Consider the following 23520-nt stretch of genomic DNA (forward strand, 5'->3'; position numbering starts at 1 on the left):
TAACTACTTAGAACCGATCCTCCGGTGCGGTCCACGCCAATCCCTCACTGACACAGCGGATCCACTCCCTGCACCGCTTCTGCTACCAGTCTGGACCCTGACAGTAAGATCCGGCCATGGATCCCGCTGATGTGCCTCTGCCTAGTATCATGGACCTTACTACAGTTGTGGCCCAGCAGTCGCAGCAGATCGCTCAGCAAGGTCAACAGCTGGCACAGTTGACCGCCATGCTGCAGCAGCTTCTTCCAGCACAGCAGCAGCCGCCTCCACCGCCTGCATCTGCTTCACCACCGCAGCCTGTGGCCGCCGCCACTTCTAGAGTCAGTCTGTCCATGCCGGCCAAGTACGACGGTGATCCCAAGTTGTGCCGCGGATTCTTATCCCAATGCTCCCTTCACCTGGAGATGTCGGCTGACCAGTTCCCCTCGGAGCGAGCCAAGGTGGCATTTGTCGTTAGCCTGCTTTCGGGGAAGGCCCTGGCCTGGGCTACACCACTTTGGGACCGCAACGATCCTGCCACTGCCAGTGTCCAGAGTTTCTTTGTGGAATTCCGGAGTGTTTTTGAGGAGCCAGCCCGGGCTGCCTCAGCAGAGACTGCGTTATTGAACTTGTCCCAGGGGAGTTCCTCTGTCGGAGACTATGCTATCCGTTTCCGCACCCTGGCTTCGGAACTCTCCTGGAATAACGAGGCGCTCTGTGCTACCTTTAAGAAAGGCTTGTCCAGCGCCATAAAGGACGTCCTGGCCGCACGAGAAGTCCCTACCAACCTGAGTGACCTCATCCATTTGGCCACCAGGATTGACCTGCGTTTTGCTGAGCGACGAGAGGAACTGCTACAGGAAAAGGGAAGTGCTCGTCCCAGACGCTTTCCTCGTCTGGCGCCTATCTTCCAGCCTCCACTGCAACCCTCTCCTGGGCCTCCCGCCGAGGAAGCCATGCAGGTGGATCGGTCTCGCCTGACCACGCAAGAAAGGAACCGCAGTAGAGACGAGAACCTCTGTTTGTACTGTGCCAGTACTGAGCACTTTCTAAAGGACTGTCCTCTCCGTCCACCGCGTCAGGGAAACGCTCGCACCTAGTCAACGTGGGAGAGGCGTTGCTAGGTGTGAATACCTCCTCTCCACGCATTACGGTACCCGTGCGAATTTCCGTGTCCGCCAAGATCTCCTTTGCTGCCTCTGCCTTTCTGGATTCCGGTTCAGCCGGTAACTTCATCGACGCCTCGCTGGTGAACAAGTTCCACATCCCTGTGGTTCGTTTACTGAAGCCCATCTTCATCTCCACAGTTAATGGAGAGAGACTCGACGGTATGGTGCAGTTCCGTACAGAACCCCTCCAGATGGACATCGGAGTCCTGCATTCTGAGCGATTGGAGTTTTTTGTGTTACCCCATTGCACCTCAGAACTCCTCTTGGGTCTGCCCTGGCTCCAGCGCCATTGTCCCGTTCTGGATTGGACCTCCGGAGAGGTTCGAAGCTGGGGTTCGGCTTGTTTCGGCAGATGTCTCAAGTCGGTACGAGTCAAGTCTGCACCTGTTATTTCTCCTCCTCCCGGTCTGCCTGAACCATATGCGGATTTTCCAGACGTTTTTTGCAAGAAACAGGCGGAGGTGTTGCCTCCACATAGGCCATATGACTGCCCCATTGACTTGCAACCTGGCACTACGCCGCCTAGAGGAAGAATCTATCCTCTCTCCCCTCCAGAGACTCTAGCCATGTCAGAGTAAATCCAGGAGAACCTGCAGAGAGGGTTTATCAGGAAATCCTCTTCTCCTGCCGGAGCAGGATTCTTCTTTGTTGCGAAGAAGGACGGTACCCTTAGGCCTTGCATAGACTTTCGGGGTCTCAACAGCATTACTGTAAAGAACCGTTACCCTCTTCCCCTGATTACGGAACTCTTTGACCGGTTACAAGGCGCCAAGTACTTCACCAAGTTGGATCTCAGAGGGGCCTATAACCTTATTCGCATCCGAGAGGGTGACGAGTGGAAGACGGCTTTTAACACCCGAGACGGGCATTTTGAGTACTTAGTCATGCCTTTCGGGCTCTGTAACGCTCCAGCGGTCTTCCAGGAGTTTGTTAACGACATTTTCCGAGACCTGCTCTATACCTGTGTCGTGGTCTATTTGGATGACATCCTCATCTTCTCTACTAACTTGGATCAACACCGTGCTCATGTCCGCTTAGTACTCTCCCGTCTCAGAAAGAACCGTCTCTACGCTAAATTTGAAAAGTGTTTTTTTGGACCGTACCAGCCTTCCCTTCCTGGGCTACATCATTTCTGCCAAGGGACTACAAATGGATCCTGCCAAACTGTCTGCCATCCTGGACTGGCCTCGTCCCTCTGGCCTTAAGGCCATCCAGCGATTCCTCGGATTCGCAAACTATTATAGACAGTTCATCCCGCATTATTCCACCCTTGTGGCACCAATTGTAGCCCTAACCAAGAAGGGGGCTAACCTGAAATCTTGGCCGCCCCAAGCCGAGAAGGCCTTCAGCGCTCTTAAGTCTGCCTTTGCCACCGCCCCAGTTCTGTCCAGACCGGATCCTACTAAGCCGTTCTACCTGGAAGTAGACGCTTTCTCTGTTGGTGCTGGTGCTTTGCTCATGCAAAAGACTACGAGAGGCAAGTCGGTTACTTGCGGGTTTTTCTCGAAGACTTTCTCTCCCGCTGAAAGAAATTATTCTATTGGGGATAGAGAATTACTCGCCATCAAGCTGGCCTTGGAAGAGTGGCGGCATTTACTGGAAGGATCGGTACATCCCGTGAACATCTACACGGATCATAAAAATTTATCTTACCTCCAGTCTGCTCAGAGACTAAATCCCTGCCAAGCTCGCTGGTCTCTATTTTTTGCCAGATTTAACTTCCGGATCCACTTTCGTCCAGCGAGCAAGAACCTCAGGGCCGATGCCCTCTCTCGTTCGTCTGATGTCACAGGAGAGGAAGTCAAGCCACAGCACATTGTGCCCCCGGAATGTCTGGTCACGTGGCACCTATAGACTTGCGTAACCTCCCTCCCGGAAAGACCTATGTTTCTCCCCGTCTTCGCCTAAAGGTTCTTAAGTGGGGACATTCTTCTCTTCTCGCAGGACATCCTGGCGTCCGAAAGACTCTACAACTCCAGGAGATATTGGTGGCCATCCTTGGAGAAGGACATCTCTGAATTTGTACAGCCCTGCTCTGTATGTGCCAGAGACAAAACCCCTCGCCAAAGACCCGCCGGCTTTCTCCAGCCACTTCCCATACCAGAGACCCCTTGGTCCAATATCGCGATGGACTTTGTTACGGACCTACCACCATCTCACGGGAAAACGATAATTTGGGTCGTCGTAGATCGCTTCTCGAAGATGGCGCACTTCATCCCGTTGCCAGCCTTACCATCCGCACCTCAGTTGGCCAAGCATTTCCTCCGACACATCTTCCGGTTACACGGCCTGCCTTCACATATTGTCTCCGATAGAGGAGTCCAGTTTGTGTCCAAGTTCTGGAGGGCTCTCTGTGGACGGCTTAAAATCAAGCTGGATTTCTCTTCTTCATACCACCCCCAAACCAACGGACAAGTAGAGCGGGTCAATCAAATCTTGGGCGACTACCTTCGCCACTTCGTTTCCTCCCGTCAAGACGATTGGGTCGACCTCCTCCCGTGGGCGGAGTTCTCCTATAACCACAAAGACTCTTCCGCCACCAACAAGTCTCCCTTCTTCGTGGTTTACGGTCGTCATCCTCTGCCTCCTCTGCCGTTATCCTCCTCCTCCGGTGTACCTGCAGTGGATGACCTGGTGCAAGACTTTTCTGCCATCTGGCGTGAGACGCGCCTGTCCCTCTTACAGGCCTCATCCCGCATGAAAATCCAAGCGGACAAGAAACGTCGGTCTCCTCCTGTCCTGGTTCCTGGGGACAGAGTTTGGCTCTCCTCCAAGTACGTCAGGGTTCCTAGTTACAAGCTTGGTCCTCGTTATTTGGGACCCTACAAGGTCAAGAAGAGGATCAATCCTGTGTGTTACCAACTCCATCTCCCTCCCTCCCTTAAAATTCCCAACTGTTTTCATGTCTCCCTCCTCAAGCCTGCGGTCTTTAATCGCTTTTCCCCCAAGAATCTTCCTCCCACGCCTGTATCCGGTACCTCGGATGTCTTCTCCGTTCAGGAGATATTGGCCTCTAAATTGGTCAGGGGGAGAAGATATTTTTTGGTGGACTGGGAGGGCTGCGGTCCTGAAGAGAGATCCTGGGAGCCAGAGGAGAATATCTTGGACCGTAACCTCATCCTCAGGTTTCTGGGTACCAAAAAGAGGGGGAGACCAAAGGGGGGGGTACTGTAACGCTGAGCGCTCCGGTCCCTGCTTCTGGACCGGAGCGCTCGCAGCGTTCGTTCCAGATCCACTCACCTGTGCCCGCTCCGGCTCCCTCCTCCGCTCCCCGCTCACATGGTTCCCAGAGCGCGCGCCCCTGCACCATAGGGCGCGCGCACGCAGGTCGTTTGAAATTTAAGGGGCCTGTGCACCAGTAATTGGTGCCTGGTCCAAACCTCCCTTCCTGTTTCCTGTGACCTGTTTCCTGTTTCCTGTGACCTGTGACCTGTTTCCTGTTTCCTGTGACCTGTTTCCTGTGACCTGTTTCCTGTGACCTGTTTCCTGTGACCTGTTTCCTATATAAGTGACCTGCCCCTTCCAGCCATTGCCGGATCTTTGTTGCCTTGTTGCCTTAGTGAAAGCGTTATTTGTGTAATCCTTTGCCTGTTGCCGAACCCTTTGCTAACGACTATCGCCTCTGAACCTGTGCTGCCTGCCCTGACCTTTGCTACGTCTGACTACGCCTCTGCCTGTCCCTTTTGTACTACGCCTATATCAGCAGTGGGTGAGGTTGAGCCGCTACCAGAGGACACAACCTGGTAGTTACCGCCGCAGCAAGCCCATCCCGCCTTGCGGCGGGCTCTGGTGAAAACCAGTAACTACTTAGAACCGATCCTCCGGTACGGGTACGGTCCACGCCAATCCCTCACTGACACAGCGGATCCACTCCCTGCACTGCTTCTGCTACCAGTCCGGACCCTGACAACAACAATCAGTCGTATACTGCACAAATCTGGCCTTTATGGAAGAGTGGCAAGAAGAAAGCCATTTCTTAAAGATATCCATAAAAAGTGTCGTTTATAGTTTGCCACAAGCCACCTGGGAGACACACCAAACATGTGGAAGAAGGTGCTCTGGTCAGATGAAACCAAAATCGAACTTTTTGGCAACAATGCAAAACGTTATGTTTGGCGTAAAAGCAACACAGCTCATCACCCTGAACACACCATCCCCACTGTCAAACATGGTGGTGGCAGCATCATGGTTTGGCCCTGCTTTTCTTCAGCAGGGACAGGGAAGATGGTTAAAATTGATGGGAAGATGGATGGAGCCAAATACAGGACCATTCTGGAAGAAAACCTGATGGAGTCTGCAAAAGACCTGAGCCTGGGACAGAGATTTGTCTTCCAATAAGACAATGATCCAAAACATAAAGCAAAATCTACAATGGAATGGTTCACAAATAAACATATCCAGGCGTTAGAATGGCCAAGTCAAAGTCCAGACCTGAATCTAATCGAGAATCTGTGGAAAGAACTAAAAACTGCTGTTCACAAACGCTCTCCATCCAACCTCACTGAGCTCGAGCTGTTTTGCAAGGAGGAATGGGCAAAAATTTCACTCTCGATGTGGAAAACTGATAGGGACATACCCCAAGTGACTTACAGCTGTAATCGCAGCAAAAGGTGGCGCTACAAAGTATTAACTTAAGGGGGTTGAATAATTTTTGCACGCCCGATTTTTCAGTTTTTTATTTGTTAAAAAAGTTTGAAATATCCAATAAATTTCATTCCACTTCATGATTGTGTCCCACTTGTTGTTGATTCTTCACAAAAAAATTACAGTTTTATATCTTTATGTTTGAAGCCTGAAATGTGGCAAAAGGTCGAAAAAGTTCAATGGGCCGAATACTTTCGCAAAGCACTGTAGATACAAGCCTGAATGTGTCCCCTGATTGGGTTTCCTCCACCACCCTATGAGAAGCCTCTCACAGGGCTCAGTGGGGAGACTCCCCTCTTAGCAGGCACACCTGGAAGCCATGACACCCTGACAAAAAAAACATGGCCCTGCTGTTAGGCAGACAAGGCCCACTATACATTTGCCTAGCACCTACCTGTAGGGTGCTACACCCACCCCACACCAAATTGAGTCAGGTCCCTCTAACTCTGAGGCAGCCGCCTCCTATCAAAATTCTGCCAAAAATCAGGAGTATCCCACAAACCTGGAAAAGGGGAAAAACAAATTTACAAATAAATTAGTTTAGAAAAATAGATCTTTACACTCTGCTGTACACATTTTTACAAACAGCTTAAGGTGCATGAAACTGATGCACTCCCCACCAAATAAACTCACTTGGTGGAGAACAACAAAGAAAAATACAATGCAAACATCCTGACTGTCTATCTCTAAGGTGGCCCCACCTGTATAGAGAAAAAGGAAGCAAAACTTAGTCAACTGCATCACATAGGAAATACAAGCCTAACTATCTGAACAGTTTAGTGGAGAAAAATCCTCCTTCATTGAAAGGGCGACCTTTCCACTCCCTCCCTGACTACCTCTGCTAACCAGTGTCTTGACACGCCGGGGTGGTCCTCTCCTTCCTGGAAGAACTTGTCCCCTAACACTAGCTATCTAGGCAGAGTCCTTTTTGTTGAAGTGAAGCACAGTGCCCTCTGCTGTTCTTTTAAGCACCTCAATAAGGAAACAGGGCAGGTCACAGTCTCTCATGACCTACAGTCCTGCTGAGTCAGGGAAATATCACAGGGGGTCCAGCAGGGCACCCCCCACCAAATTTCTTGGACACTCTTGAACTTTGAAGCAACATCTTCATCAGTAAAGACTGTGGATGAGGTCCCACACAGCCATTTGTAATCCAATAAAGGTACTGGCCCGATGGCCCAAGGGACCTGGCATACAAAAACAATTTCTCAGAAGACCCGGCCCCGATGGTCCAAAAAGGTCTGACATCACAGCACTTGACTTCCAAAAGAACATGGCCCAAGAGGTCTGTTTCAAACTTGCAAATTGAATTCAGCATTATATCAATTTAAAGTTTCCTTGGTCAGTTGGGGTAGCCAGCCGGCCACACAGTTTTTTTTTCTTTGCTCCTGAAACTCCTCCTTTAAATGAAATACTGACAATTTTCCAAATGTTATACTCCGCGTGGGGCACTTGAACATACTCCCCTTGCTCATTCTGGACCCGGATGGACCAAGCGTGTCTTGACCCATCTGGGCAGCGGACTTCTACTCTATCCATATAAATAGAGCGCCCATAGTACCTTGTTGAACTTTTCTTTAAGGTAGTTATAGCCGTACTCCAGTGCAACTTTCTTCTGCATCCACCGTTGTATCAGGGACAACCGGGGGAGGGTTCTCCGGTTTCCTCTCCCTGGTGGAGAAAACGGGGTACATACCCTCTGTATCATTTCCTCATACGCTGTGTTCTGGTCCCTGGCCCTAGCAATGTTCCCCGGTGGGGTGAGGTCTGGGACTCTTGCAACATAGATGTTGCAGAACCCCAATTTCTGGGCCAGTTCCCCCCTTTCAATGTCCTCCTTGGCCTCCTGGTCTAAGGGCACAGTCACCTCGGTACCTGGGAAGCTGCTCCCAGCGTCTGACCCCCATTCCCACTGAGTCTCATTGATTGATCCCCAATCATCCATGCCTTTTTCAAGTGATCCATACTTCATATAAAAGGATGGGGAATCAACACTGACAGGGCATCTCTCACCCTCACTGCTGGTGCTGGAAGATAACACCTGAACTGTTTCTGACTTAGCAGGCTGTGGGACATTGATAGGGGCAGATCCCATTGTGGCTCTTGCGGTAGATACCTCTGGCCACTATCCAACGGTCTGGGTGGACACGGATCCCCTCCCTATGGAGCTCTGTGACCGAACCCCCTTCCCGCAGACTGTAGGCCCATCGACTGCTGGCGGGGCCTCCAGCTGCATCATCAGCCTGAATATGCCCCTCCTGACTCCGCGGAGGAACTTTGACTCGTTCCCGGTCACCTCCTGAGTGAGGCCTGTCTCCCACATAATGATCAGCTTCTTGGGACGGCCGTCACTCTTCTCTGCCCTGAGCAGCAGATCGCCACATTGCCCACATTGGACCCACGCCTGTACTTTCTGAGTAATAGTAGCAAACTGGGGACATACCACTCCAAGGAACTCCCGACCTCCTCCGGTGCACAACGTGATTCCACCGTCCAGCACCATCTGGATACTGGTATTCCAAACTAGAAGGGGATTGGGCTGGTGGGTCTGCTCTTGGCTCAGCTTCGCAGGGTTCTCGCCCATGGTGGCAGCAATAGCTGGAACACTCTTTGCACCTCTTGTGAACGACATGACTCTCTCTGCTACATGTGTCTCCCGCACGGCCGCACCTGAAGGAGGGGATATTAATAGGGTCCCCTGGATCACTCCTGATTGTCCGGATGTTCCCGCTATCTCCACCCTTTCGCCATATTGGGCGGTTACTCCTCCCACTGGGCAGACCTGCATGTGGCGTGCTTTCCTGTGCGGTACTGTAAATCTTCCCCTACCATGCTTCCTCGCTGCAAACCCATGGGAAGTAGCTGCAAAGCGGATTATGTCACTTACTAGACATACATCCACCCATCTCAATTGCACTAGAGCCACAACTGCACCTTCCTTTACTGAAGCCAGCTGTCCCTCCTTGCTCAGCAAGAGTAGCATCCCGCTGTCGGTCACACGGCCGATACTTCTCTTCCTTGCCACACATGTGCAATCCTCATCTTCCATACTGGCTCCGGGACTAGCCCCACTGCCCTTCTCGGCATGGCCGACTACGATCCCCACAGTATACGTGCAGTGACTCTAAAGAATAAATGTCCTGCTGTCGAATGCACGGTCAACATCCTTCCACATAGCATGCACAATCACCAGGTCCCTGGCACCTCTCTTCCCGTGCCCCCGGCCTCCATCTTCACTGTCCACACTAGGACCTTCGGCGTCCTCTTCTCTGTCCTCCCTGGGACCCCTGACGCCATTTCCACTGCCCACCCTGGGACTTCTCACTGTTAAGCAGTTGCAGCATTCATACACACGGATACTTTTGCCCCCTGCTCTCCATCTTCTGATAGCAGAGTACATCTCATAGTCCATCCGAAAAGTCTTTGTCATATTACAATTTCTCTTGGAACATTTACGTTGTCACAAGCATCCTTTCATGTGGGCTTCCAACTTCAACCCACTCTCCTTGCCTCCCGCGGTTGCAGTCTCACACCCGGCCCGGGCGTTTAAATAACAGTTCCGGACTAACAAATTGACTTTTTGAACGTTTCTTTTTGCCGTTGCCAGGGGCAACCGGCCCAGTAACTAATGGCAAAATCCCGGACGAGCCCCCAAATGTAGCAGGTTTTCCAGGCATTGGGCCTGATGTGGGTCTGCTATTGTCACCGGTTACCTCTCCAGTTCATGTGAGCTGCGACCCTGGGTGTGAGAACTGAGACATGAACAACTCAGGCATCTTTGTTTTGTTGTTTTATTGTAATTAAGGGGATGGGAGAAGGGAATGAGTGGGATACTCCTTTAGGCTCAACTAAGTACAACTTGGGACTTCCTCAGGAAAATGTCTGTTAACGCTGTCTTGGCGCCAGCCAACGCTCACTGATGCTCAGAACACATTGTAACTTGAAAGAAGTGCTAGATCCTCGACCTTGAGTCCAGAAGATCCAGGACTGTAGAACAATGAGCTACGGACACTGCTGTGCTGCAAAGTCACTAACTTCTTCCTCCAGCCTTGCTCTGGCTTGAGGTAGACTGTTGTGAATTCCTGTATAGCTGCAACTCTCAACTAAGACACTGCACACTGTCTCTTCAGGGCCCAAACAGCAGGTGCCCCCTTTAACTCTTCTTGGTCCCCTAACTAGGTACCCCCCTCTGTCACTTCAGGGTCCTCAACCTAGGTACCCCCTTTCCAGCTAGCTGAGATCTGGATCCTAGAACCTTCTCCAGAGTGGTCCCCTTCAACACTTCGGGCAGACCCCAAGGGCAATCCTCAGAACTCACGACCTGTGTAGGCTTTCGTGGGACTGGACCCCTCTCGCTCTCCGCTGGTTCTCGGCACACCAGATCCCTCTCAGCTCAACTCAGCACTCTCTGGATTCTCAGGCAACACCCCGAGACATCTGCTTCCTCAGACAGGAGGAGAGACAGCCGTACTCTCCCTCCTGGGACTCTGCTCCTGCCAAAGACGCTGTGTCACGCACTTCCCCTAAACGTATACCCACTCCCAGAATCCCTTGTGGCATAATCTGTCTTCTGGGGTAGATACAAGCCTGAATGTGTCCCGATTGGGTTTCCTCCACCGCATTATGAAAAGCCTCTCACAGCGCTCAGTGGGGAGACTCCCCTTTCAGCAGGCACACCTGGAAGCCATGACACCCTGACAAAAAGAAAACATGGCCCTGTTGTTAGGCAGACAAAGCCCACTATACATTTGCCTAGTACCTACCTGTAGGGTGCTACAAGTGTGTGTGTATGTGTGTATATATATATATATATATATATACACATATATATGTATATGTGTGTGTGTGTGTGTGTATATATGTGTGTGTGTATAGATAGATAGATATATATATATATTGTGACAGGAAGTCAGGTAAATCTGTGGATGTTGTCACAGACGGGAGATACATTTCTGCTTGGTTTAGACAATTCACCAATTACTATAGGGTGTCGGCTGCAGAGGTAGCCAGGAAGGTGTAAGGAAGTTGAAAAACCTTCAGCTATTCAGAATGAGGCAATTAGGGCCTCTATAAGTTATCAAGAGGATGACTACTGATTGCTGCCTCCTGAAGTGATGTGCACTGAGGAGAGCAGTCAGCTGAAGACTTCTCAAGGTGAGGTCTTGGATTGTTTCTGTGTGAAGAGAAACAAATGGACATTTTCTGTGTGAAGAGAAAATAAATGGATTATTGATTGTCTGCTGTATGATCAGCAGTGTCTGCCCAGCAGTAGGTTGGGACAGACTCCCTAGGTAGGTTCCTGTGTGTGAAGGTAGACGTCCACAGTGGCCAGGATTTAATTTGTTTATTTTTGATTTATGCTGTTTTGATGCTTGCACTTGTGTGAAGAAAATTGCAAGAATAAACCATAGACTGTTGTTTTCAACTACTCCTCGGCTATCTCTCTGTGTACCGAACCCCCCCCCCCCCAAGGGGTCACCCTCTCTCGCTACCGAGCTAATCCCTCACTATATATATTACAGTAAAACTGCAGGCAAGGGCACTGGGGGGCAAACTAAGGTCAGTTTGTTTTATTTAGTAATTTATCAGTGTGTTTTACTTTTTGAATTTGCCGCCGGTTCCACCGCCCTGTGATGCGACGCTCGCAGGCAATGGAAGCCGGGGCACACAGCATCAGGAGGAAGATCCGGCTGAAAGAAACCTCTTCCAGGAACCAGCGATTTCTCCTTGGCGGTACCCCGAGTGTGACTCGGGGTTACCGCTAATGGTACTGAAATTCCACCCCAAGCCACACTCGGGAATACCACCAGGGAGGTTAATGGTATATTGGTACATATGGGGAGCTGAATTTTAGAAAAAAAAGTCAACTAAGCCTTTAAAGCATATTTAAAACATACAAAAAAATTTCTACAACTTATGTATCGTCATTCTATACCATCTTAAAGCATGATAATGCCCTGTTATCTTGGTTAGGTTCTTCATTGCAATTAGAAGTGGGAGTGATGCTATCCGTTTCACAGAATTTTAACCCAATTTATAGATTAATTTATACAGTATATCATGTAGAGGTATCCGCTTTACCTATATAAAATGTATATTTAATGTGTGATCTGATATTCAAATGTTTTTATGTTTAAGTGTAAGTCTCCTATAGTTTTTTTTTTTTTTTTTTTAAGTGACATTTTTATTGTGTACTTCAGCAAAACAAGAAATCTTACAAAAAGGGAATAATGATACAATATTTAGAGGTGCAGTTTTTAACACTTTACAATTAAAGCAGAATGAGTCATAGCATACTGCAAGTACAGAAACTATCAATGAGAACAAAGAGTTTCCAGCGTGTAATACAAGTGTAGCAACTAGCCCAAAAATATCTACCTATTGGGGGAAAAAAACCCTTTATTGTAAATGGCTGCTGTAGTAGTATGCTATGTAGACATAAGATTTTGATAACTCTTAACCACTTGCCGACCACTTACAGTAATATTACTGGGGCGGGTCGGCTGTGTTTAGACACAGCGGGAGTCGGGCCGGAGAAGAGAGGCTCTCTTCCCCGATTGTCGGGGAAAGTGTAAGAAGATCCGCCTGTTTGTGTAAACAAAGCAGGCGGATCTTCTCTGTGACAAACAGGGAGAGATCACAGGGTTCGTCATAGCTGAACCTGCAATCTCTATCTGTGTCACAGAACCCCACCCCCCCCACACACACGTCAGTAAGCATGAGGCATACATTTAACCCCTTTATCACCAACTGTGTTAACCCCTTCCCTGCCAGTGTCATTATTACAGTAACAGTGTCACTGGTCCCCCCAAAAATGTCAGTTAGCGGTCTGATCTGTCCTTCGCAATGTCACAGTCCCGCAAAAAATCGTAGATCAAAGATCGCCGCCATTACTAGTAAAAAAAAAAAACAATAAAAATGACATAAATCTTTCCCGTAGTTAGTAAACGCAATAACTTTTGCGCAAACCAATCAAAATGCACTTATTGCGATTTTTTTTTTTTAACAAAAATATGTAGCAGAAAACAAATTGGCCTAAAATGTTAAATTTTTATTTTTTATTTTTTTTCTGGGAAGGTTATATATTAGAATGTGAAAAATATTGTTTTTTTTTTTCAAAATTGTTGCTCTTTTTTTCAAAAATTAAACATCGCACAGGTGATCAAATACCACCAAAAGAAAGCTCTATTTATGGGGAAAAAAAGTATGTAAATTTAGTTTGGGTACAGCGTTGCATGACCGTGTAATTGTCCGTTAAAGTAACTCAGTGCCGAATTGCAAAATATGGCTTGGTCAGGAAGGGGGTAAAATCTTCCGGTCTTAAAGTGGATAAAAATACGCTCAATGAGAATTGTTTTCTATCAAAGACATGTAACTAAATACATTCTGGCCTAAATATATGACAAAAATTGAATATATTGGATATTTTTTAACAGTCAAAGTAGAAAATGTAAATTTTTCGCGAAATTTTTGCTTTTTTTATTAATATTGCAAAAAATAAAAAGCGCAGAGGTGATCAAATACCACCAAAAGAAAACTCTGTTTGTGGGGAAAAAAAGGACATACATTTCGTTTGGGTACAGCATTGCATGACTGCGCAATTGTCAGTTAAATTTGCTCAGTGCCAAGTTGAAAAAAAGTGGCCTGGTCATTGTGCAGCAAAATCTTCCGGTCTTAACCACTTAATATTTTTCAAATTTTTTTTATATGAAATTCCCCCTATAAAAAATGTAAAAATCATAATTTTTTAACATTTTAGGCCAATTTGTTTTCTACTACATATTTTTGGTAAAAAAAATCGCAATAAAGCGTATTTTGATTGGTTTGCGCAAAAGTTATTGCGTTTACTAACTAAGGGAAAGATTTATGTAATGGCGGCGATCTGCGTTTTTTTTTTTTTTTGCGGGACTGCGACATTGCGGCGGACAGATCGGACCCTTGACTGACATTTTTGACACTTTTGGTGTTACCAGTGACATTACAACAGTAATCAGTGCTATACATATGCACTGTTACTGTAAAAATGACACTGGCAGGGAAGGGGTTAACTTTATTAGAGATGCAGGGGTTAAATGTGTCCCTAGGGGCGTGCTTCTAACTGTAAAGGGTTGTGGCTTTTCATGTAACCACAGAGACATACGATCCTACATAGCAGGATCGTATGATCTCTGCTGTTACACCAGGGACAATGACAGACGGGTTTGTTTACATTAGCTGCCTGCCTTTCTCCCTCTCCACCGGGAGATCGCGAGTGACCGGCGGACATCGGACCCGCCGGTCACATGCGCGGGGATGCAGGGGAACGAGCGGGGGCAGGAGCGCGCCTCTCGCCCCCTACAGGCTCCTGGGCTAGCGACGTAGTACTACGTCACTTTGCCCAGGAGGGGCTGACTGCCGCAGTAAATGTACCTGCAGCGGTCGGCAAGTGGTTAAAGTGGTTAAACAGGACCTTGCTTACGTACTTAGTATTTTCCAAACTTAAATGTATAAGAAGAATATAAAAAAGAAATAAAAACCCAACAAAGAACACAAGTCAGTAGCCCTACAATAGTGCTCCAAATTACTATCAGGATATTTGTCAGCTGACACACATCAAGTAGCGTGTCCTACATTATATGCATAAGCATTAGTCAGTAGAAAGAACAGAATAGAGAAAGAGAGAAAGGAAAAAAAAAGAAAAGGGGGGGGGTGAGAGGTGTAGGGAAAGGGGAGATAAAATATATTAATACAGCTGGGAGACCAGAGGCCAGGCCATCGCTTCATGACCCACACAATTCAGTCCAGCATCTGGACGCTCGTTCTCCAGTAGAATGATCTAGGTAAGCGCAGAGGTCACATAGGTGTTGAAGTCACTGGAATATTGTAAATCGTGTCAATAGTACCTTGTTTTGCAGTGTTCCTCCTTCCATCTTATAGCTCTCCCATAGTTTTTACTTATTTAGTTTTAAAACACTTGTAACATTGGGTTAATGCATTCTGGATTATACCTGTAGTAGATGTTTGTGGTCCATTCCCTGCTGTGAAAACTGTGGGAAATATGTATGTTAAACCATGCTATAAACAGAATCTAAAGAGTTAGCTGTAGGGGGGCTATAAAAGTCGTCTGCCATGTGGCATGGCCCTTTGAAGGAGTTGTTTGATGAAATCCACGTCAGGGCGAAGCCGCACGGTGACTGTTGATGATGTCATGTGTCATCCCGACGGAGACTCAGAGCCAGGAACCAGGGCACACACTAATAAAATTGTCTATAATATCCAAATTCATAATAATTGTGCAAGGTATAGCCTTAAGTGCAACTTAAAAATAAGGTGCTGGATTATTGTGCAAAATATAATAATAATGATGCTCCTGTGTATATAGGAGCATCATTATTATTATATTTTGCACAATAATCCAGAACTATCAGCACCTTATTTTTAAGTTGCACTTGAGGCTATACCTTGCACGTTTTGCACATCAAATTTGGACTTTCTTAATTTCTAGGACTTTTATTATGAATTTGTATATTATAGGCACTGTATAATATATTTGCAAGCGCTGTGTTTTTTCTGTTTTCTATTTTGTCTAAGTTTTTTCTTGGTGAACAGCAGCTGCATCACATTCATATATTTCAATTTACACTTGATATTTGACACCATATTAATTTAGCGCGGGTTTTAATCACTAATTCACAATAAAGTTGTACTTGCTGAGTTTTTAATGCAAGGCAGAAACCTCTGGTGAGTCATTCCCACTAAGGGGGTTTGCAGTAAAGCACTGGCAGTGACTGTGGTGGTGGAAATTTGCAAGTTTTCATTTTGAACATTTACAGCATCAACACTTTACTCACTGGGACCTTTATGGACTTTGCATTATAAAGACTGATATATAGTATATATCCTGTACCTCCTGATATATGCAACTTTTTGTAGATTTGTATATTTATATAAACAGTATACTGTATGTTAAAGTGGCTGTGAAGTGATACATTGTGGTTCTTTTCTTTTATAATTATTGTTTAGCAGTAGCATGTATTAATGCACATTTTTTTACACAGTGATTGAGTGGTATAATTTTCCAGACCAAATTTAATGATGGAGGAACTCTGCTTAAATGACAAAAGGCTAAAAAAGCAGACTGACAAGGAGGGCTAATTTCCCTGCAATGGTGTTAATTTGTATATAATATATACTGCACTGATTGCTGCAGATTACACAGAATTGAATTAAAAACCTAAACAATCACTGCTAAGGACAATAAAACTGTAAATGCATGATTTTTCAACTGATATCTCACTTTACTGTATGCAATGTACAAGGATTTGTTTGCATTCCTTTTTTTGTACAAAAATTCTAATAAAAACATTGAACAAGAAAACTGTAGATGCACATTTTTCATTCTTTTTTGACACTGCTTTGCGCATATTAGCAAAACGAGGCACACTGGATACATGTGTTGTGTACTATGAGCCCTCAGGGCATGAATATTGATTTAGAGATTAACTGCTTTATATCAACTTACAAATGTACTGTACAGAATACATAGCACATCCGAAGCAGTTATTATTTTTTAAATATGTTTTAATATGGACCATGTCATACCTCAATATGAAGTACGCAGCCATCACACAGGCTTTTTTTAATGAAGCCACTTTTTGGGTTTACATATTGCATATAGCACTTTATGGGAGAAATGCGGGGGACGGGATTAGAACTAAAAATTACGGTATTACACCTGTATAGTTTTTAATATCGTTTCCAATATAATTTTTATTACATTTTTAAACTCCATTTTCATAGTATAGTACTATAGCTTTACGAGCTAAAACATACACCCCCTAGTTAGTACCCAGTCAATTAACTCCTACACCTTTGTGTACAAGCTATTAATTGCACAATGGTGCAGTGGTAAACACTTTACATGCAACACCCTGTTCAGCCACAAGATGGCCACCACAGATTGGGTTAGCATCAAGGGATGTTAAGGGACATACACATGCCTGCATAATATACCTTTATAAACTTTAAATTGATCTCCACTGTTTGGATCCGGTAAAGAACTCCGGGATTGCCATTTAATTTTCACATTAAGCTTTTTATGTACGGGAAAATAAGCGGGTTTCTGGACAGCGAGGACTGTATGTATTACCGAGATGCGCACTGTGACCTCCAGCTTCTGAAGACGTCCATATGGTGACGAAACACGTCAAGATGGAACACACGGTGCATAACTTTCCAGTGTAGGTGGAATGCACACTGACACTAAGCGGGTGCTTGCTTCCACTACACAGTGCAGATACCAGTATTCTTTGGATTTTATGTATGCCATTTTGCTACGGAGGTTTTAATAAACAATACAATACATTTTTACACTATGAGGAGCCTTCTTTTCCCCTTTTCTCTCCGCTTCTAAAACCCTGCCACTGGAACCATCAGCTACATCACTGTGAGGAAAAGGCATTGGAGAGTAAGTCAGAGGATATACCTGGTCACAGGGACCACCTAAGGGACATTTGACTCCTTTTGTTATATAACATAAGGGTCAATTTTATACGGTGAGTGAGAATCTTTACTTCACACGTGGTGTTTTGGTTCACACAGAGTGACCGTCATTTGCTGCAAACACAACATGACACTATTCTGCATGCTGAAGGGATTTCACCTATTGGATGTTACCAAACTCCATTGGGACTGAGCACTTTATTATTATTTGGACTTTAACTCCTTTCTTTTAGCGATTTAGCGACTAAATGCAAAACTCCACGACCTCTTGTTACATATAGCAAAGACGTGTTTATGTTCTATTACATAGCCAATGTCATCCAATGAGAGCATACATACTGTACATTATTTTATGATTTTTTTTATACTTTTTTGTAATAAATATTGTTATTTTATATTATAAAAGATGTGGGCGTTCCTCTTGGTACCAATAAAGTCCAACATTTTTTTTCTAGCAATTTATTTCCAAATGGATGGGGTACGACTCTTTTAGCCAAATTTCTTCTTTTTACTCCATTCTTCATACTAATTTCATCTATACACTTATAATCTTACTGACCTCTGTACCCTGCCCTATTTACTACTTACTTCTGTACACCACTCTACATACTATTAAACTCTGTACTGTGCCCTACATACCGCTGACCTCTGTACAATGCCATACACACTACTTACATTGGTCAGAAAGAAGAGCAGACAACCAGGCCTGAAATTAGTTAAGCAAATCAGCCCACAGTACCAGATATTCTGCTTTCATGATCGACCCTGGCATCAGACTTATGGGGGTGACCAATTATGCTAGACTGTGTACTACTTATCACCCTGCATTCCCACCTTACCTTGCTTTGGCCTGAAATTAGTTAAGCAAATCAACAAATTTGTTTTTCATAGCTTTGCAAATAAACAAGATGTAGAAATGATTAAGATTGTATGATAGTTTATACTGTAAGTTAACTCAATGCCAGCATATGATTTGTTGTCTTACACCAAAAATAGCATGATGTCAACATAAAGGCAGATGACAGCTACCTCAGATAAAAAACTGGACTAGAATTATGGTCTGAAAGGTGCCAGTAGGTAAGAGCATTCACATACCTGCGTTTGTATCCGATTCAAACCTCTAAACCACAAGATCTGTCCTCTCCTGAGCTCCATTTCTGCACGGTCAATTTCATCCACATCCTCTGGGAATTCCTCATTTGAAATATAATTTTTCATAGGCCCATGACCTGCCTCTTTCAAGAACTTAAGTCGACTTGTAGGAACTGTGCAGATAAACTATGTAGGCATAGAAAATATAAAGTAAAATGTTAGAGACAACAGGGCCATAAAGCTAATTAACTTAATTTAATTTAGAGCGGGTTTAGATAAGCATTTAGTAGGCAGATTGCCTAGTATGTAGTTCTGACCCCTGAAAAGCATCCAGCAAATGCCACACCTGAGTTTAGCTCACATATGACCATGTTTGGTGGTGGTTGATTTGCTTCACAGCAGCCTGAATACTGTATGCAATGTTCATTCATACTGTTGCATTGAGGGATATATTAGATTGATTTAATTCAGCCTGCAGATTGAACTGAAAAAATCCGTACATGTATGGCCTGCTTTAGGGTCAGAAGCCTTGTCAGCCAGAATACCTGATAAAAGGGGGGGTGTACACCTGCGCCAATGGACCACCTCTAAGGTGAAACCTAAAAACATGTGTGCACAAAAAAATGTAATTACTATAAGCAGCTGCTAAAACCTCCTCCTGCAACAGAGGCAAATTAAATGATAAAAGAAGAGATGTGATATCACCCCACTGTTCAGCGCTTGCAGATACACAAAAACTTGTGATATGTGAAAAATGAACCTCTGTATAGAGTGAGTAGAAGTGATATATAAAAAAAAAAAAACACAATTATGATGTGAGCTATGTATAAATAAAGTTATATGTATAAATGTGCGGTTGGAGAAGCCCACAAGAATACGGACACTATTCCTTCACATACTGTATGTATGCTTCACATACATAAATGATTGCTTGAATAACGCTATTCTACACAGATACAGAAACACAAAAAAGGTACAAAAATACATATATCTACAGTAATTAGTAATCTTACTGGGCAAAGTGAAGTTATATCAGGAATGAAAACTACACAGTGTTGGCCATATTCATTGGATATACTGAATAACAATCCCTATACCCAGCCAATACCATAATTTAACTCAAATGTAGGTCCCAAGTACAACAAAGATGTTTAATGTACTGTATGTTACACTATAGATCATATATATGTGGTATTTATATGGATGTAATAGATTAAAAAAGGGAAAATTTTAGATTAAACTTTGAAAGATTAATAAATAATAATTAAATGTGTTTCTGGCCCTGTGGATCTGCAGCCCTGCATGTTACTGTTTGCATATTATTGTCCAATATAGGTGGACTTGTTACTGGCCTTTGTGGACATCAAAAAAACTTTTTCAACAGGAATTTCTTTTTGCATTTTTGAACCATCTTTCCTGCTTTGTCTGTTATTATTCATATTTGAAATTTCCCCATAACATATGAAAGTTGTATGATTCAGTTTGATGGGGGGATTTATGGTTCCTGGAGTAGAATGCTGCAACTATAGGTTGTTTCATAGTTTCATAGTTGGTAAGTTTGAATAAAGACAGTAATACATCCAGTTCAACCTGTGTAGGTGTATGTGTGTCAATCATTTTCCGTATCCCTGTATGCTGTGTTCACTAAGATGCAAGTCCAAGAGTCTTTTACATAGTAGTTGAGGTTGAATAAAGACAATAGTCCATCCAATTAAACCTGTGTAGGCCCGCGTGCCTTAATCATCTCTCATACCCCTTAATGTTCTGATCCTTGAGATGTACGTCCAAGAGTCTTTTGAAAGTAGCCATACTCCCCGCAGAAACCACCTCTTGTGGTAGAGAATTCCACACCCTTGTAGCCTTAACAGTAAAGAACCCCCTGCATTGCCTGTGGTCAAAATGCTTTTCCTCTAATCGCATTCTATGTCCTCGAGTCCTCATACAATCCTTGCGACTGAATAGCTTTTTTTCTATGCTGAGATCACTATTGAGGTATTTATAAATTGCTATCATGTCTCCTCTCAGGCGTCTCTTCTCCAGGGAGAATAAATTAAGCGATTGTAAACGCTCTTCATAGTTAAGGTCCTCCAATCCCCTAATTAGTTTAGTTGCCCTTCTCTGGACTCTCTTCAGCTCCAACACATCCCTCCTGAGGACTGGCAATCAGAACTGGACAGAATACTCTAGATGCGGTTGGACCAGAGTTTTATAAAGTGGTAGGATTATAGTTTTATCTCTGGAATACATCCCTTTCTTTATGCATGCTAATATTCTGCCGGCTTTGGCAGCTGCCGCTTGACATTGCATGCTATTGCTTATTCTATTCTCTACTAAGACTCCCAGGTCTTTCTCCATTTTTGATTCCCCAAAGGTTCCCCCCCTAAAGTGTATTGTGCTTTTATGTTTTTAGTCCCCAAGTGCAAAACCTTACACTTCTCCACATTAAACCTCATTTGCCATGTCTTTGCCCACTCGGTTATTTTGTTCAGGTCATTCTGTAGGATATCTGCCTCATGCTGTGCAGTTATTGCCCTACCCAATTTTGTGTCATCTGCAAAAACTGATATAGAACTATTGATCCCATCCTCAATGCTGTTTATGAATAAATTGAACAGGGTCGGTCCCAGGACTGAGCCTTGGGGGACCCCACTTACCACCCCAGACCAGTCTGAGTATGCCCTATTTATTACCACCCTTTGGACACGCCCTTTTAGCCATTTCCATATCCAAGAGCAAACCTTGTGGTCGATGCCTGCAGACCTTATTTTATAAATTAAGCGCTTGTGGGGAACTGTATCAAACGCCTTCGCGAAATCGAGGTACACCGCATCCACTGGTCTCCCCCTATCTAGCTCACAGCTCACCTCCTCGTAGAAGGTTAAGAGATTGGTTTGACAAGAACGCCCTTTAGTAAACCCGTGCTGATTACTGCTGATGATGTTGTTGTTGTCTTTAGCAAACTCTACGATATAGTCCCTTATCATCCCCTCCAGAAGTTTACATACTATCGATGTCAGACTGACCGGCCTATAATTTCCCGGGACATGCCTCTGCCCTTTTTTGAATATCGGTATCACGTTAGCTTTCCTCCACTCCCCCGGTACATTTCCTGTCATAATACTGTCAGAAAAGATCAGGAACAGTGGTCTAGATATAGTTTTACTAAGTTCTTTGAGTACTCTTGGATGTTCGCCATCCGAGCCTGGTGATTTATTTGTGTTAATTTTATCCAGCCTTTCCCTGATTTCACCTTCTGTTAGCCATAGCGGCAAGACCTGTGAATTATTGCTAACCATACAGTCATGGTCAGTGTTCCCCTCCTTTTCCTGTGTAAAGACTGAGGAGAAAAAAGCATTAAGCACGGTTGCCTTTTCAGTGTCCTCTGTAACCATCCTCCCCTCTTCGTTAATTATGTGTGCAACATGCTCTGTCATAGTTTTTTTGCTGTTGATATATTTAACCACTTAAGCCCCAGGCCTATTTCGGACACTTTTTGTTTACAAGTTAAAATCAGTATTTTTTCCTAGAAAACTACTTAGAAAAGTCCAAAACATTATATATATATATATTTTTTAGCAAAGACTCTGGAGAATAAAGTGGCGGTCATTGAAATATTTTTTGTCACATGGTATTTGCGCAGCGGTCTTTAAAATGCAATTTTTTGGGAAAAATTTAAAAAAAAAAAACATTTTTACTGCATTTGAAAAAACTAAACAGTAAAGTTCGCCCATTTTTTTTTGTATATTGTGAAAGATGATGTCACGCCGAGTATATAGATACCCAACATGTTACCGTTTAAAATTGCGCACATCCGTGGAATGGCGACAGACTACGGTCAATAGAAATCTCAATAGGCGACGTTTTAAAATTTTTTAACGGTTACCAGTTTAGAGTTAGAGTGTAGCTCTTTTTTTTAAATTATTGCTCACGCTCTGGCGATCTCGGCGATACCTCATATGTGTGGTTTGAACAGTGATTTCATTCGCGGCTCGACTTCCATATACGTTTTTGTTTGAGCGCGTGCTAACGGCGACGGCTAAAATTTTTTTTTCCTATTTATTTTTTTATAATTTATCACAGGTTTTTAAAAAAAAATAAAAAATTTGATCACTTTTTTTGCTGTCACAAGAAATGTAACCATCCCTTGTGACAGCAATATGCAGTGACTGTTTATGGAGGGATCGAGGGTCAAAAAGACCCTAGACCCCTCCACTACTACACTTCCATTTCCAAACACTGAAAATGGCGTTTTTGAATACACTCGTTTTTTTGAATCTGCCGCCTTTAGCAGCAGAGTAATCCGGACGTGACGTCATGGACGCCGCCTCCAGGTTACGTCATTGGAGACCCGAAGCCGGTGGGACGGGAGACCCGGGCAAAGCCGTGGAAGGCGGCGGGAGGGGGGGGGAAGATGTCCCCTCCCGCTCGCCAGGGTAACAATCGAACAGCTCACAAGCCGCAACAGTCATTACCACAGGAAAGCCGACCGCTGGCTTTAAACAACGGTACCAGGGTGATGCCTCTAGCTAGAGCCATCACCCCGGTATAACACTGCAAAGTTTGCCGACGTAAAAATGGATTTTTGTAAAATCTTACCGTAAAATCCTTTTCTCTTAAGCTCATTGACAGACGTAGTCCTCGTTGATTAATAACAACTCGGGTTATACTGCCCTCTACAGGAGTAGGACTAGACAGGAAAGAAAACGTTCTGGCCACACTCTAGGGGCAGTCCCAGAGGGTATATCCTCTCACTTCCTGCTACAGCAAATCAGTTATGTCACAAAGCAGTGTTTAGAGAATTTAACCCAACCCAACTCAAAAACAGAGGGGCGGGTACTACGTCTGTCAATGAGCTTAAGAGAAAAGGATTTTATGGTAAGATTTTACAAAAATCCATTTTTCTCTGTCGCTCATTGACAGACGTAGTCCTCGTTGATTAATAACAACTCGGGACGTCCCAAAGCAGTACCACAAATGAGGGGTGGGAAAATGGAAATCAAAATCCAATTTAGAAGGCCCAACCGGTGCCAACTAGAAGTTTTAAAGGCTCATCAATCACACGATGAGACTCAACTGAAATTCCAACGGAAAAAAACCCTCGAGGTAGACCACCGGTCTCCTCAAATTGCGGCCTGCAAAACCTTGCGGCCAAATG

At 44.7% G+C, this 23520-nt stretch overlaps 1 protein-coding gene across 1 annotated transcript in view; it reads right to left on the reverse strand.

Moving 5' to 3' along the window:
• The window catches only part of LOC309548058 (plasma membrane calcium-transporting ATPase 4-like), a gene marked incomplete at both ends in the record, with an annotated part of 1291629 nt that overhangs the window by 186442 nt on the left and 1081667 nt on the right, over positions 1 to 23520 (reverse strand). The window contains one exon of the mRNA XM_082248025.1: positions 18369 to 18551. Coding sequence (XP_082104151.1) covers positions 18369 to 18551 — 183 coding nt within the window. The remainder of the gene's footprint in view (positions 1 to 18368; positions 18552 to 23520) is intronic.

This window comes from Pelophylax lessonae, assembly GCF_965119305.1.
Source record: "Pelophylax lessonae genome assembly, chromosome: 2".
In the NCBI taxonomy this organism is placed as follows: Eukaryota; Metazoa; Chordata; class Amphibia; order Anura; family Ranidae; genus Pelophylax; species Pelophylax lessonae.